Source organism: Clarias gariepinus, chromosome 3 (assembly GCF_024256425.1).
Source record: "Clarias gariepinus isolate MV-2021 ecotype Netherlands chromosome 3, CGAR_prim_01v2, whole genome shotgun sequence".
Classification (NCBI taxonomy): domain Eukaryota; kingdom Metazoa; phylum Chordata; class Actinopteri; order Siluriformes; family Clariidae; genus Clarias; species Clarias gariepinus.
This window is the reverse complement of record NC_071102.1, coordinates 26,811,196-26,827,557: the sequence shown is the minus strand read 5'-3', so window position 1 is coordinate 26,827,557 and position 16,362 is coordinate 26,811,196. Positions and strand designations below refer to the sequence as shown.

The window sequence follows — 16,362 nt, the reverse complement described above, 5'->3', positions numbered from 1 at the left end:
TCCATTCATGCAGTGAGAAAAAAATCTAGCACCGTCCACACCCACACACACCCCCAGACACACACATCACTCAAACACTAAATTCCGCTCCTCTTCTCCAATAAACTTTTAAACCCGCTTGCCATTAAGTGTCATCTCTCATTTATTCGCTGTAGTTGTTTCAGTACTGATTCAGCACACACTTGTGTGTAAGGTCATACTGACCTTCACACCCTCCGTGATATACGATCCTTTCACTAAACATTCTCTCTCTAGCACTTACAACAATCTGTATCCACAAACACAGATAAAAAGGCTTTCTAGTACTAAAAGACTTGTTTTTTTATTTATGGTTATCATATAAACACGCACAAACACTCAAAAAAGCAAACTGTATGTCTCAGACACCGTATGTTTAAACTTCAGCACTAATAGCCATACAAAATGAGCCGCTTCCTCAGTTCTTTTCCTAACACGCCCACTGGACATTCCTTGCAACACCTCACCAATCAGAAAGGGGGCAGCCTGGTATCATGTACAACATTCTCAGGAAAGCGTCACATGCACATACTTACATGTCCCTACATTCCCATAACTAAGGAAACCGGCAGCTGTACACATGCCACTGGTCACGCCTTACAGGAAGTGAATAGGGAAAATACGTGTGATGCCATAGAGCGACACAGGACAGGGATCAGGAATCAGACTCAGATCTGCTGACGATGACACAGTTGTCCGGCTGCATGGTCTGACTTGATGATTATGGACATGCTTTTGGTACATCCTACGGTAAGATAGGCAATAAGGCTTATGTTAAGGAAACCGAGCAGTCAGGAAGGTAGCAGAGGGACAGACATAGTGCTCAGAGGAATTTGTGTGAGAGTGCGCGTGCACTGACATGGTCAGCAGACAGAAAATGAGCATGTCCTTCCCCGCCCTGTTTGAACATGTTCTTAGGTGCCATCAAGAGATTACAGAAGGCTGAGCTTCAGACTGACATAACACGCAAACTGAGCTGAAAATGCCACCGAATAAACCGCATCCTGGAAACAGCCTGCTTGAAATACACAATAATTAAGCGCTGGGGTAAACTGGGTTTGTGCTAATTCTGCCATGAGCCACCCGTCTCTGTTAGCATGAATGTTTGTAGGTTAAACAAATGGATTGAGAAACACTTTTTTTTAGTAAGAAAAAAACCTTGCTGGAACAATCACTCCCACACACTTTCTTTACAGTAATTATTATATTCCATGCCACTGCAGGCTGTAAAAAGCAATACATCAAGAGCTATTAAAGGTCAAATCCACAGCCTCTAACAACCAGACCATTTCTAAACACTATAAATACATCAGCACTTCATATAACCAGCTCCTAGCGTTAATACCTCAGAACAGGTTCCCATATAAATAAAGTCTACAGCCCTATATTGTTTTAATGCACAGGCTAGGACAGTGATTTAAATGAAATTTCAAAAACTATGAAAACAAATGATTATACAATTTTGATACAGCTCCCTCACATTCTTCTGCTATCCAAACTGACTGGCTAAATAACAGCTAGCGCAGCAGTTTTTATCTCTGGTCCTAGGGGACCACCACCCTGCACATTTTAGTGCTTTCTCAGCTCTTAGCACCTAATTTAACTAATTAGCAACTTTTTATTAATTAAAAAGTTAGTGGTAAAGCAGGGAAAACACTCAACTGTACAGGTCAGACCTGAGATGAGAAACACTGTGCTAGCTGTTATTTAGCCAGCAAGCTAGTCAGTTTGGATTTTAGAAGAATGTGAGGGAGTTTTATGAAATTTGTGACTTTCTGTAACATTAAATGGATTAAAACATTATTTTGCGATAGTTGCAATAGAGTTTATTGAAATGGTAACCTGTTCTGATATATTTTAACGCTAGGAGCTGGTTAAGGTTGTTGAAAGCTATGGAAGCATGCAAACTTTTAACATGTTAAATTAAGATTACTGAACAAGAGTGTGCTGCTTAATAAATAAAATATACATTCTTCTGCCATGAAATTTACCTCAATTAAAAAAATCCTTATAGCATTTACAATACTTTTATGACTTATATTATTATATATATATTATTATTTTAAATTATTAGCACTGCTATCTATTGTGAAATGAAAATGTAATTCAAGCATTTGAAATTCGATTCCAAAGTTTTGACCTTACTAAATTGCTGTAATATATTAAATTGTTTAAAAAAATATATCATCTTTATTATTTTAAAACCTCACAAAATCAGGTTGACAAAATTCAAGTCTTCAAATAATGTGTTTTTTTTTTTTATTACAACCACAGCTGTAAAGATGCTGTAAGGATTTTTTTCTGTTATGATCACTTTTCTTTTTTTTTGTTCAATGCATGTAAATCAACATGCTATTTTTGCGTTGAGGAATTTGGCACTGTTCCGTACTTCCATAGGGAACCGCTGTGCTAGCACACTAGCGCACACTTGTGACAGATGGACTTGAATATTTTAGCCTAAATTCTTACATATTTCATGACCACAGCAGTCACGCTTGTCAGTATACGCCACTATAATCACTGTTTTAGCCATCGCTAAACTAGCTAGCTAGCTTATCACTCAGATTCTAGTGTTTAGCCACCATAAAGCATAGCTAAACTTTTAAGATATTTATGTTGTGTAAATCCTAAGCTCTAGGGTTGTAACTTTTGGTGATTTATGTAGGACAATGACTCTTTTTTTTATCCTGATTTTAATACTGAGTAATACTATATACTGATTAAAATCCTTTACTGCGTATTAGCATCATGAATTTTTCTCGTGATGTTTGTGTCTTTTATCACTTTCATACGTCCATCCTGCCGGACTATCTTATAAACCATATCCTAGCAGCCAATAAATTAATAAAACGACTATCCTCAACTATTAGCTAATCCTGTGATACAGTAATACATGGATATTTTTATCACAGTTTATTACAACGTGAAGATTACCAGCCATAACATCAATACCTGAACTTCTGTTCAGCTTTTTTTATCCAGAGTAGGTTAAATAAATACAGTGGTACCTCGGATGAATTTAATCTGGAGGCGAGCTCTTAAGGCAAAAATTCGTATTGCAAAACACATGTAAATGCAGATGATCTGTTGCAGCCAACCAAAAATATTACTAATTTCCAACAGTATAATAAATTTTTTATTTATAACAACAAATGAAAATAGTTAAAAAAAGACATGTAAATTAAGTAATATCTGAAATAAATAGACAACAAATGTCACTTACTGTAACCTTAATTTATGGCTCGGCTTCTTAAAAAAAAAAAAAAAAAACCTGGGCTACTATCATTGCTAACATTCTTAGGACCCTTGGTGCTATGTCTTCACAAAATTATCCAAAAATGCACAAAAAACCCCGTAAACTCGCTTCCCTTGGCTTTCCACTGATGTAAACAGGTTTTGAACGACTCCCAGTCTTTTACACGATGGCTTGGTTCCGACGGAAATGCCTCATATGCCAAGGTAAATTTCTTGCAAATTTATAGTTCTTAAGGTGAAAATTTGTGGGCGGGGCTTTTGCTAAAAGCTAATTTAGCAACATTTCCTACTTTATCTGGGAAGGTACAGTATGTCCACAGCTTTACTCTTGAAACAGCTGATGATATACAGCTTAAGGCACAATTAGATACTTAAATGTATTTTTCCTGGTACGTATACAGAATGTATCAAATTACATAATCTGAATCGAAGAAGTTTTAGTCACTCATTTATCGTCTACACCTGCTTTATCCTGTATACTGGGTCGCGGGGTGCCTGGAGCCTATCCCTGGAGACTTGGGGCACATGGCAGGGAGGAAACCGGAGCACCCGGAGGAAACCCACCAAGTACGGGGAGAACATGCAAACTCCATGCACACAGAGTCAGGAATCTAACCTGGCCAAGTTTTGCAAGGGCAGGGTGCTAACCACTATGCCACCGTAAGGAGGTTTTACCCAAACACAAAAATAATTTTCATTGAATTATTAATAAACTGACCCACTAAACTGAAAAAAGAAAGAAGGGAAATCCCTGTTTTTGAGCCTATACTCAATCTGAAGGTAATCCCAGATTTCCGCTTCACCTCATTAACTTTAACAACTGCTAAGACAAAGAGAGTTGTAAATATTTATCTGACCACAATAGTGAGAAAGTTGTGTGTGTGTGTGTGTGTGTGTGTGTGTGTGTGTGTGTGTGTGTGTGTGTGTGTGTGTGTGTGTGTGTGAGAGAGAGAGAGAGAGAGAGAGAGAGAGAGAGAGAGAGAGAGAGAGAGAGAGAGAGAGAGAGAGAGAGGGGAAGAGAGTAGATACCGGCACGACGGTTACATCACAGGTGATGGCTTCAGCTTTTGGCCTCGGTTCAAAACACATGCTGATTTAAAAGGAGTGATTTACCGAAGGCCATTGCTGACGCCGTAACTCTACAAGGACGGGACGAGGCTTTCACAGTGATGGCACAGAAAGTCACTGTATACGACAGAAACGAGAGACAAAGCAAGATTTACTCTCGCACCTCCTCTGAGAAGGAGTGTCTCTTTTCCTTCTCTTTCAGCTCCACAGATGAATGAAGAAAGATTTCCTCAATCACAGTTAAAAAGTGGGTGGAGTGCAAAGAGGTCGTGAGAGAGACAAATTTAGGAGCAGGTCAGGGGCTGGGAAAAAGACGGGGAGAAGAGGAGAAAGAAAGCAGAATGAAGGACTGGAATGGGAAGAGGCTACACAAACACAGCAAGGACAGAAAGTCAGCTCGCTGATCGTTGCCTCTGCCATTTTCCTTCAGCTGTCGCTGTCACCAAGGCAACTTATCAATTAGACCCTGACCTCAGCTTGTTGACCTCAAGCTCCCAAAAGCCCTTTCTCAATCAGCACTGAGCCTTGATCATCATTAGGACGTTTCACACAGCGAGTCCAATCGAATTCATTTCTCAAATAGCATTTTAATACCAAGCAGCTGCAAAGTAATTTGTTTAATAGTTTGACAGATGGATTTGCTCACAAATCCATGGTAGCTGCTAGTAGCGCTGAACTACTGCAAGATCCCAAAGACCTCATGTAGCCTATACGGTGTCGTAGGCAACATTTCTTTAGTCTACAATATACGAACTGAGTGTGTGGAGACAACGTTTTACATTAGTTACAGAACGACCTAATCATTTATTTAAGTACCAGTGCAGAATGTTATTTTTACACCCACATGGGAGATTATTGAAATTTTTTTAATTTTGTATTTCTGACCAATAAATGAAACGGCCTTAAATGGAGATTTTCAGCCTATACGCCCCTTAACTAAGGTTTTTGTAGGTGTTTTTTTTGCTGGCTACTACTTAATTCCCTACATTGTGCAACCCAAACAACAAACTAATCCACTAAACAAACAACCAGAGATATTATAATTCTGATTCAGACTCCTTAAACTGACTAAAAGGTATGAGAACACTACATACCAAATGACTCCAAGAATGACAGAAAGAAAGAAAAAAGAAAGAAAGAAAATTAAAATGATAAAGAATCTGACTGCACAATGTTCATACGGCATTATGTTCATACTGCAACAAAAAAAAAACTTTTGCTTGTCATGTTTGCAGAGTAAGACTTTTAGATAGACAGCTTTGCCTTTTTTTGCATACAGGACAAGCAAAAGTTTTTTTGTTGTTGTTGCAGTATGAACTGCAACAAAAAAATGTTTACTACAGTACATTCCTCATGAGATGGGCTTAAAGTCCAGCTGTTCAAATTATACCAGAAGATGAGACAAATGTTCAGTAGGACATGTGATCCAGGACAAGAACCTAAAGTTGAAACCTTCCGGTGATGAAGGCATACTTTGCCCTTTCCTCATTACTACAAGTCCTAGCACCTACGTGGTGGAATGAACTTCCTCTAGATGTCTGAACAGAGTCACTGGCGGCATTCATTTGAAAAAATTTGGATTAACACTCAGACACACACACACACACACACATAGGGCACTTTCACACTAGGCACAATTTGTACCATATCTAGGAACGAATATCCCCCCCCCACCCCCACCCACTACCCCACTGGTTAGTCTTCACATTATTATTTTTTGCTCTCCATACTCGGGTACACTTGCATATTTTCACTCTCCGATACAGCAGGTGGCAGTATGGACTTGGTTGGTTTTAAACAAAAAAAAAAAAAAAAAGAGAAGGGAACAAGAAAGTCAATCTTTGCGCTATGACTAATGTTATTGATATTTCGGAAAAATGTCAAGAGGAAGGATCACATGTGCCTTCCTACTTTATCAGCTATGGCTGTGTAGGTCAGAGGAAGAGATTAGCGTGTGCTATGTGCACAAGAGAGATTTCGGGTGAGACCGACAGCACTGGTGACATCGCATCCACCTCCATTCTCAGGTACGATCTGAATCAATCCGTGTCCGAGTATGCCGTACTGTTCTTGAGACCAAAATAAAACAAGACTCTGGTCTTAAGTGTTCTCACAAACAATCCTTGGGCCCTAATGTGAAAACACCCTCAGATTGACGGGCCTAGTGAATCTAGTAATCCAGCAGAAACTTCAAAATACTGATGTAAGTCACTTTTTATAAGAGCGTTTGCTCCATACCATAAATGTAAGTGTACTAAAGATCCAGTGCTCCAGTCTCAAGGTTGTTATGTACCGCTAATCTGTTTTTAATAAGCCACTCCGGATCCGAGCTAGGTGTGGATCAGGGGCACAAGGCCCTGGGAGCCTTCGGCTTGTTTGAAGTGTGTTAGTATGTAAGGTAGGAGAGCTAACTAAGGAGGACGTGAGAAAGCGCAGTGGAGAGGTGAAAGGAAGTACCTGAAGGGTCTTAGTGTCATGCTCTATCAGCGTCAAGATTAAATCATGGTGAAAAAAAGAAAAGGCCATAAAAAAGAGTGTAAACCAAAGAATTAGGAAAAGAAAATAGTAGAGATACTGAAAGCATTGGGGCCATGGGGGGGAAAGTAGGGGAGAGGAAAAAGAGCCCCGTAAACCATATGAGCAACCAGCAACCAAGACAAATATACAATCTGTTTCTCTCATACACACACACACACAGTACTATAGTTGTACTATCACGGAATCTTTTATGCCGTAAAACACCTTCATTTTGCTAATCTTTCTTTGCACCGTTTTTAGCTGGTTTTTATCTCAGCTTCATTCTCAGTGCCATGTCTTTTAACTGTGCAGCTCGTGCCAGATGACAAACTGTGCAGGGAACAAACAGGAAGTGACAGGTCATCTCTCCCACCACCACTCTCTCTCTCCCTCTCTCACACACATATATGAAGTTTGCAGATCAGACTCAAGATAAAACGGTCCAAAGAGAAAGATAGCAGTTACTCAATCATCTGCAAACTGACATCCACCCTGTGGCTGTCTCTCCACTGCAAACTGTTAGCTGGAGGCACTGATCTGATGGGAGAGGAATGCCTAGTTAACGTAAAGGGGGGAAAAAATCAATGTTATTTTACAGCCGACATCTCATTCCCATTTTCAGTTAAGATTAACACATTACTTTTCTGCAAAAGGTTTCTTTTTCAGAGAATCACATGCTAGACTACTGCGCGTGTGAGTGTGGGCGCGTGTACACCAGTCCACTGAAGAGCACCATTCATACTCATTCGTAGTTTGGCTTGGCCATTACACACACACCTGCATTTTTCAGGGGTGGGACGGATCCCAAGAACCTGAAAGGAACCCTTAGACATTGGGAGAACATACACAGGACTCCAGACAGAAACTCAGACAGTGGTCGTGTTATAGCAAAATATTTCATTTACTCCAATATATTTTAGCTCACTATCTTACAGAGTTTTATTTCCAACAGGTAAAAAAGATTGCTGGTTAGCCCTTTCGCGTGACTCTAACGTCTCCACATTGCGGTTTGTTTTTCCCGAATTGATCAGCTATTAAAAGAACCTTGAAACCTGCTTTCACTTTTCGTTTGAGTCTGCTTACGAAATAAGCGGATGAAAGGTTCACTTTGATTGTTTATATCTACTCCCAGGTCACATTTTTTCCAGTTTCAGATGGCGAAATCCTACAGATACAAATGTGCTAAATACTCCTTAATGACCCGTAATCGATAAGTCATCCATTTCACAAGTAAATCATTAACTAAATCAATTACAGCACGTCAGATATCCTTTAGGTCAGCATATCGTTTTACATCAAACTAAAGCCTGCATCCGAAAAATATCACTTCATGTGACTTGAAACCGACTCAGTAGCACCAAGATTAAATGATCTTGTAAAGCAAAACAGACAGAAGGTTAAAAGCTACAGTAGAAGTCTCCAAGATAAGGAGTAAGTGTTAGCACAACCAAACGATGTGATGTAAGTGAGACACAGCTGCAACCGACAACTGACATCATGACTTTGTCAGCAGGCGGCAAACAGACTTTCGCCATGTTAGGAGACACTCCGGGGGCCAAGCACCAGGCGCCTACTTACACCCACGCACATAAAATATACTGCCGAAGCTAGAACAATACATCGCTCCACCACACTGCACAGCGCATAATTACACTATAACGGCTCTGTCATTAGCCAGATAGCGCCCTGTCAAGCCGGCAGCCGAGCCGAGTTTTAAGGCCAAGCTTAGAAATGATCACAGAGCTGCACAGTAGGTGCATGTACAGGGAAACTGACATTCCACTGATGACTGGAATAATAGCCCAATTGGAATAAAAACGCATCGTGTGACCACCTCAGTCTGAACCGATCCAACCTGATCGGAAATAGGTTTTTAATCAGAATGAGAGGGCGGTGATAATAATCAGCCATGTATTTAAAATTCAAATTTTATTCATCATGTATGCAAGTATGATCTGCAGTGGAATGTGTACACGACTGTCCATAACCTAAAAAGGAAATATAGAATCAGAAGGATTCAGAAGGATTCCACTATCGAAAGAACAGAAAAAAAAAAAAAATTATGAATATAAATAAACTATACTAAAAAATAAACTAGATAAAATTTCATTAAGATAGAATTTCCAATTCGATAGAACAATAAAAAAATTTGTTCAATATATACAAATTTACAAAGTCACATGACAAAGTAGAATTAAAATATATCAATTACACAGGATTTCCAGAATGTGCAAAGTGTAATTGTAAACTGAAACGTATAAAACTATACAAATATAGAAGGTACGTCCTCGATCAAATCGTTTCCCTCTTGTTGGAATAAATACATTCTTTCTGTGCATTTTTTAAATGACATTAGGAGTTTCTGGTGAAATTTAGCACACTGGACGAGCTGTAAAGATGTTCCTGCTCTGTCCTCTTGGTTGCAGACACTGCTCACATGACACTATTCGGGTCCATCTTGGTCATTCTTCACTTATATTCCCAGCTGATTAAATTCAGCTGGCTAAACCATTTTGTGCATATCAAAAGAATATACGTTTGATTTATTTTTAAGCAGCTATATTTGTTATAAGGTTATAAAGTATTAAAAACTAAAGACGAAGGAAAAAAAATCTATTCCGTTAAGTATTACTGTATGTGCATCCCCAGACTTCAAAACATATTTTTGAATTAAATTTTTAATTCATACATGTTTGCCTTTGAGGTTAATCTTACAGATGGCACGGTTTAAGCTACTTACACATGGGCAGGCAGCAGAGCATGCTAAGAGTGATTTATTTGCTAAGTGTGTTCAGAATTTTAACAAAATTTCAGGATTTTTTTTTAAATCAGATTTGGATATTTCTAAATATTCAAATCAAATCAGCACCTAGATCTTGTGATAATATCTCATCAGGTCACCCATAGCGATTCCCATCCCTATTCAAAACTACTTAAGGATATCTACAAACACTGAGATGCTGGGTAACTTGTGTTCATTGTTTAAAAGTTATGTCCAACATAAAGCCATTATCTTTTTTTTTCCCTGCCAATCATCTTCTGCACACTCCAGTCCAATAGGTGGCGGTGTTGCACCAACCCACCATAAATTCAAAAGAAAAAGACAAGATACTTTTTTCCTGAAAACGCCATTGTATTCTTACTGTTAATAAATTCAGCAAAATTAGACAGTTTAACTTTTGCAAGTTCACCCAAAGTGTGTGAATTGATTCTGAATTAAAAACTGACCTATTAATTCACTAACTAACTGAATCAGCCACCAAATTATCAGTTAAACTTCATAATTGATTAAATCGCACAGCTCTATTAAAAGCTCACGTTATCATATCAGGGTCCATGTAAACAGTTAAGTTGGAATGTGTTTTAAGTTTGATCAAAGAAAAATTGTTCTTTATGTATGTAACAGTATAGAGGGACATCAGTAGATCCTAAAGCCTAAAATTACGCAGCAAGTGTGACATGACCTAAAGCAATTCGCATTAAATGATCTCATGCGTAAACAGAAGAGATACATTACCAAGAGTCAAGATATAACTTGATAGCTGATTATCCTACGACAGGTTAACATTTTTATTGAAATCATTAGCACCATAAAGAGGCAGCAGAAGGAAAAGCGTAAACAAGAACGGCGGAAATAGCGTCCGGAATTTGAAGCGGTCAAAATACCCTGTTGGATGCGTCAGCACAGGATGCAGGATCCTTCATTTATGACTGAATCACAAGAGCGCACTGTCTAAGTGTTCAGCGATGCAACGGATAGCACTTTCGCCTCCCGGCTTCAGGGTTTCTGTGCAGTCGTGCGTGTTTCCCCCCGAGTTTCTGTGGGTTTCCTCCCCTTGTTCACCCCTACCAGGTATGCAGACAGATAGACCTCTAATGCTGGTGTAAAAGTGTGCATCTTGGCTGAACTCTCCCGCATCTTATCTTGAGTAATTTTGTTCAAAGCACAAGAAGATAACAATAAATGTATGCTGATGATGTCCTCAGCGTGAAAAGTGATTATCCAGATTACTGTAAGTGAACTCTGTAGTAACAGAGAGACAGGATCAGGGTGGAGCGTGCTTGTTATGAATGCCACATCATGACGCCATCAGCTTGGTTTCCGTACCCAAATTAGCTGCGCGCTCAGTCCGGCTTAGTTTATCACCGACTCCATCAATAGGGAGCGCAACAGAGCTGTCGGATTATTTTGCCTTGTTTGCGTCCCTCTTCAAAAACAGCCACGCCCTGCCGGCACCATCGTGATACGCTGGCCTCTGCTCTTATCTCTAACGCTGCATATGTGTTGTCGCTACGCTGTCACACCGAGCTACAGCGTGTCCTTTCCACTCTCTCGACTCCCACTTTTGCCTCTACATGTCTACATCTGTTTGCTGCCTTATCCTTATCACTTAGTCAAACGTCACACCAGGCTAAGACTCATAACTGCCTAAAGCAACGGGCAATGCACTTAGAATGTGACAGACATCCAAGGTCATGTGCGGTATAATGTTTTTAACAGAACGTCCCTGTTGCATAGGGTTTTTGATTAGGTTTCACAACGCTGTATCTGCTCTTAGTTGATAAAGAGCATGTGCATGAAGTCCAGCTTCAGACGCAGACAGGCTTGACCACTGGATTGGTAGAACAACCCCAAACACAAGCAGGATTGATGTGAGAAAAGGGCTGGAGAACATTGTGTGTATGCAAGACGGTAAGAAATAGTGGGACTACCTAGCAGCTGTCTAGTCAAATCCAGTGCAACACCAAATTCCATGTCTAATTTAGGAGCAAAGCTGTAGCTTTGTGCCTTTGTAAAATATGCCTCGTGTTTCAGAGCCACTGCAACCGGCCTCGAAAAACCAGACACCAAGGCAGGAAAGAATTGGGAGATTGTTAGGAATGCGTGTGAAAAGTGCACGAATATTTTTGTGGTTGCACGTGCATCCCTGAGCGGACTTACGTTCCCAATGCAAGTCATGTTAAAGAAGAAAAATAAAGATGATAAAGATTTTTTTTTTCATGTCACTGTTTTTTTTATGTCACCTTGCATCACACTTCAACTCCAACTTCTGCACCTGCCATCTGTCTTCTTACACCATGCAGGTGGACCTAGCTGTAATTTCATCCAGCCTGCATCACTACATGTCTTCCCCTTACACACCGCTGCGGCGGCCATTTGCAGTATTGCGCAACATTTACTTCAAAGGACCTTAAAACGCTTAATTTGACACTTTGCTCCTAAGATTCTTTGTGCTGTCTTTCTGCAGAAGAAATAAATTATAATAAAGATTTAAATAGCTGTTGCAACAGTGTAGTGTAACAAAAATCATAGATCAAATCGAAGTACAGTAAGAAACCCAGGTGTACTGTAATATTACACTGTAAATAGATTAAATAAAGCAAGTGAAAGTATTTCTGTCCCAAATAAGCTCTTTGATGTATTGTAGGTTTCAGATGCTCGTTCGCTTCAATGCTTGTGTAACTGTATTTGTTTGCCTTTGAATATTCACAATATGATGACTGAACAGCAGCACCTAAAAAGAACCCGGTGATGGTGAGAGGAAGTTTTTCTTGCCTAGTAAATTATTAAATTACAATGCCAAAATTGTTTTACAGTACCAAACAGCTGTGTATGACTGTACGATCGTTTGTTCTCACAGTAATGCGTGTGGGTTATAGGGAGTAAAGTATATGAAGATTGGACCATGGGTTATAACAACAGACACACTATAGACAAAAGTATGTGGACACCTTACAATAAATAATATGAATGGGTAATCACAAGTTACCATCTGATTTTTAAAAATTATTATTATTTCATATTTTTTATTTGAATCCTTTTTTTTGTACAGTTTTCATCATACTATGTACAGTATGAAACACAAAACGTTACAAATATCCTGATTCGATATTATGTTTATTGAATAATTAAACATAGCCCGTTCTTTACAACATTAATTTTCCTTACTTAAAAAAAACAAGATTTAAATACAGTTTAACATTTACCTTAAATTTAATTTTAAGCAAAAAAAAAAAAAAAAAAAACACCATCACTGCTATGTATCCTCGATAAACTATTATTTCTAAACAAACTTGGCAAATAATTCACTCCTACAACACAGGATGAAAATGTGTACTTAGTTCTTCGTGCACTACCTGTAGGATTATAAAGGAACAGAGATGATTTAAATCCTCAAATGTTTTTTCTTTTTTTTTTTTTAAACTTAACCTGACAGTAAGCGCGCGGGTTGAGTGTATGTGAGCGCGCGGGCGGCTTCTAAACTCACGAGATTTTCAAGACAAATTTGTGCTCGCAGTGTTTTGAGACTGGTGTAAGCGTATGTAAAGAGTGCCTTTGAGACTAACTCACAGAATTTTAAGAATCGCCACATGAAGCAATCGCAACTCATAACTTAACTGATTTCTTTTCCTCCATCTCTAATACTGTAAATACCCATATTGGCCTTTTTCATACTGTTGCTGCAAAGTGACAAGTACACAATTCCATGCCAATGCCCCTGTGTATACAAAGCAAAGAGCCCTAACCTTAACCCCCACTGAACACTGAAAGCCAAGTATACCCCAGACCACCTCGGTGCAACATCTGTGCCTGACCTCAGTAAAGCTGTTGTAACTGTATGGACACACATCCCCATAGACCATTCCAAAATCTAGTTAAAAACCTTTCTAAAAAAGTGGAGGCTATTAAAACTGCAAAACTTTTAGCAAAAGTCTATGGATTTAGAAATTCAGTATGTATTTGAGAGTATGATGATCAAGTGTCCTCATACTTTTGGTCATCACAGACTGACAAGGATGTAAAAGCAGAAACCAAACAATCCCAATTCGCCACTCTGAAACTCATTAAACTTTAAAACCGTTCAGTGCGACTTCTTTTGAGAAAGCCGCTTTTATCCTGGACAATAGGCTCGGTGTGTGTGGTAACAAAAATACCCCCTCCTCCTTTCTTATCCATATGGTCAGCACACACACGCCTGGTGCCATCCGCTGTCCAAATGGTTGTCCCATGATCCAGGATTGAATTACAACACCAAAGCTAACGGCACACCATTTCATTTAAGATGATAGAAATAGAAGGTAGGCAGATAGCAAAATAAATTAAATTAGGCTCACTTTAATACAGAAGACTGCACGCTGGAGAGACAAGCGCGTAGCCTAGCAGAGCAGAAGGAGAATGGAGGAGCTACACCCCTTAAACAAATCATAGTCATTCACCTCAGTCATAGCAGCGGTACACCCTGAGCATGCTTGCACACAAACACACACACACACACACACACACAGACACACACATACCTTCTTGGTTTGCCTTCAGGCAGGACTATACAATTCTAAGACCTCAAATTAAACAAATATAGAAACCCATGAACTATTATGTCAAACATTTGCTTTGTAGCTCAATTAACCAACAATAATAAGGATGCCTTAACATGACATCACTCTCTAAAAGTATGCCCAGAAGAAAAGATTTCCTAAACGCAGTTGAAACCAGGACTTAAACTTCAGAAATGTGAGAACCTGCAGGCAGGAATGTACAGAAACACAGCTGACCATGGCCTATAGGTCTGCACAGACAACAGGTGGCAGCTGCCCCAAAGGAGCATCCACACCCACCCAGTGGGTTCCAGCAATGCAAAGCTTTCAAAAGAGACCCCAAGCCATGATTTACCGAGTACACTTTATTAAACAATATTGTTTTCTTTTCTAATCCTGAAATTCATTGACAGCCAGTCAAACGTGTCCCAAATACTGCACTCGGGTATTGCAAAGTTCATCTAAAGCATCGTCATAAATAAATACAACTGTGAGAAACACATCACAATTCATCATGATTAAGTTTTGACAGTAAACTGATGCTGTATCCATCTTTATTCACATCAGGTTTGATTTCTATGGCCTAACTCAAGCTACTATAGTACGCTCAACTCTACTGTACTCTTGCATGTGTCTAAAATCAGTCCAATACCGAAAGTAAAAAAGAAAAAAAAACCAAATATAAAAAGTCTTCGGCACACAGGAGCGCAGGGAATTCACAGACGTTTTTGAAAGTCGCTGTCTTTGCTCACATGATTGAGTTTATTTTAATGCAGTACACCACATTAAACCCAACTTAACCTTTACAGGAAGATAGCCAAGGCAAGATTAAAAAGTAAATTAAGCGCTGCACATCTGAAGTTTCAAACTTTCACTTTAACCAAATTTACACATATTTTGCCGAACTATACTAAGGGTTTCTTAAAGGTTGATCTGCGTAAAAATTTTAACTAGAACTATATTTTTCATCCAAAATGAAACTGGGTTTTAAGTCTAATTTCCACTATTCAACAGGAAATTAAGTAAGTAAGTACAGTACTGTAGATTGATAGATATGTGTATATCTGCTATACCCTATTCATATTTATGACCAACACCTAGTGTTAGGAGCATCCTCAGTTACAAAGAAGTTTTGTGCATCTTTACTTTTCCACGGAAACACAGACTTATCCAAAGTTAATCATTTGATCATTGAATATTATCTATCGGTCTTGTTCTTTTGAATATTAACCAAAGTCAACATGATTGTGAACAGTGCAGCCGTTCCTAAGCAGTGATCACAACATAGAAGCAGATTTGTCAAAGCACGTTTTACAAGGAAAAAAAAACTTTAGTTTAGTTAAAAAAAAAAAAAAAAAAGAAAGAAATTTGTCTTGTCTATTTGCTCAAATTCAGGTCACAGTGATATCTAACAAGAAACATCTAAATCCAAATCACAGGTACAAAGCATGCCCTGATGCAGGTCCCATCCCAAACACAGTGTACGGTTGCAATTACAGTCTGTGAAGATAAAACTGAGATGCATCGAAAATTATTGTTTTACTCATCCTCAATTAAGGAACCTTAGGCACTTAAAACCTTGTAAAAAAAAAAAATAAAGTCATATAGTAACTTTTGAAGAAGAAGAGAACTAACCTCTTTTGATTTCAAGATCCTGAAGATACTGTCTGTATGATGCTGAGGCACTCATATCAACTTATCCATATAAACACAAGAATTAAAAAGCAGAGAAAGGACCTACAAACTAATAAAGGGTAAAAAAAAAGGAAGAAAGCTTAAATGTGAAAGTAGACGAACGTAAAAAAAAACGTATCTCTGCGAACATGAAAAAAAAAAAAAGGGAAGAGGCCTAAGTAATCACTACGGAATCCAAGAGGTTAAAGATCCGGGGTCATTATGGAAATCCAGGCGTCCTCTACGTCAGTTTTCTTTTTTGGTTCCTTTTTCGTGCCGGCAATTAAAAGCTAATAAAAGCTTACAGATTTGAGTGTGTGTGTGTGTACTAGTCAGCAGCCTGCTAGCTCTGAGGGAGCAGCATGCTCTGAGCCGGAACTGCACTTTGACCACAAAAGCAGGTGATGTCACTGCTCGAGCCGGAGCATGTGCTTTACTCCCGCCATGAGTCAGACATATACGAGCATGCGCCTGAGGGCGTGTGTGTGGGGTGTGTGTATGAGCAATTTAAAA

At 39.0% G+C, this 16,362-nt stretch overlaps 1 protein-coding gene across 6 annotated transcripts in view; it reads right to left on the bottom strand.

The window, feature by feature from the left end:
- macf1a (microtubule actin crosslinking factor 1a) overlaps positions 1-16,362 on the bottom strand; it is a 189,597-nt gene that overhangs the window by 130,467 nt on the left and 42,768 nt on the right. Inside the window, exon 1 of one of the 6 annotated variants that reach the window (XM_053491905.1) lies at positions 15,811-15,903. The exons of the other annotated variants lie outside the window; for them this stretch is intronic. Within the exon in view, the coding sequence (XP_053347880.1) occupies positions 15,811-15,865 (55 nt within the window). The 5' untranslated portion in view covers positions 15,866-15,903. Of the gene's footprint in view, positions 1-15,810; positions 15,904-16,362 lie in introns of those variants that run through there. 6 annotated transcript variants of the gene reach the window in all.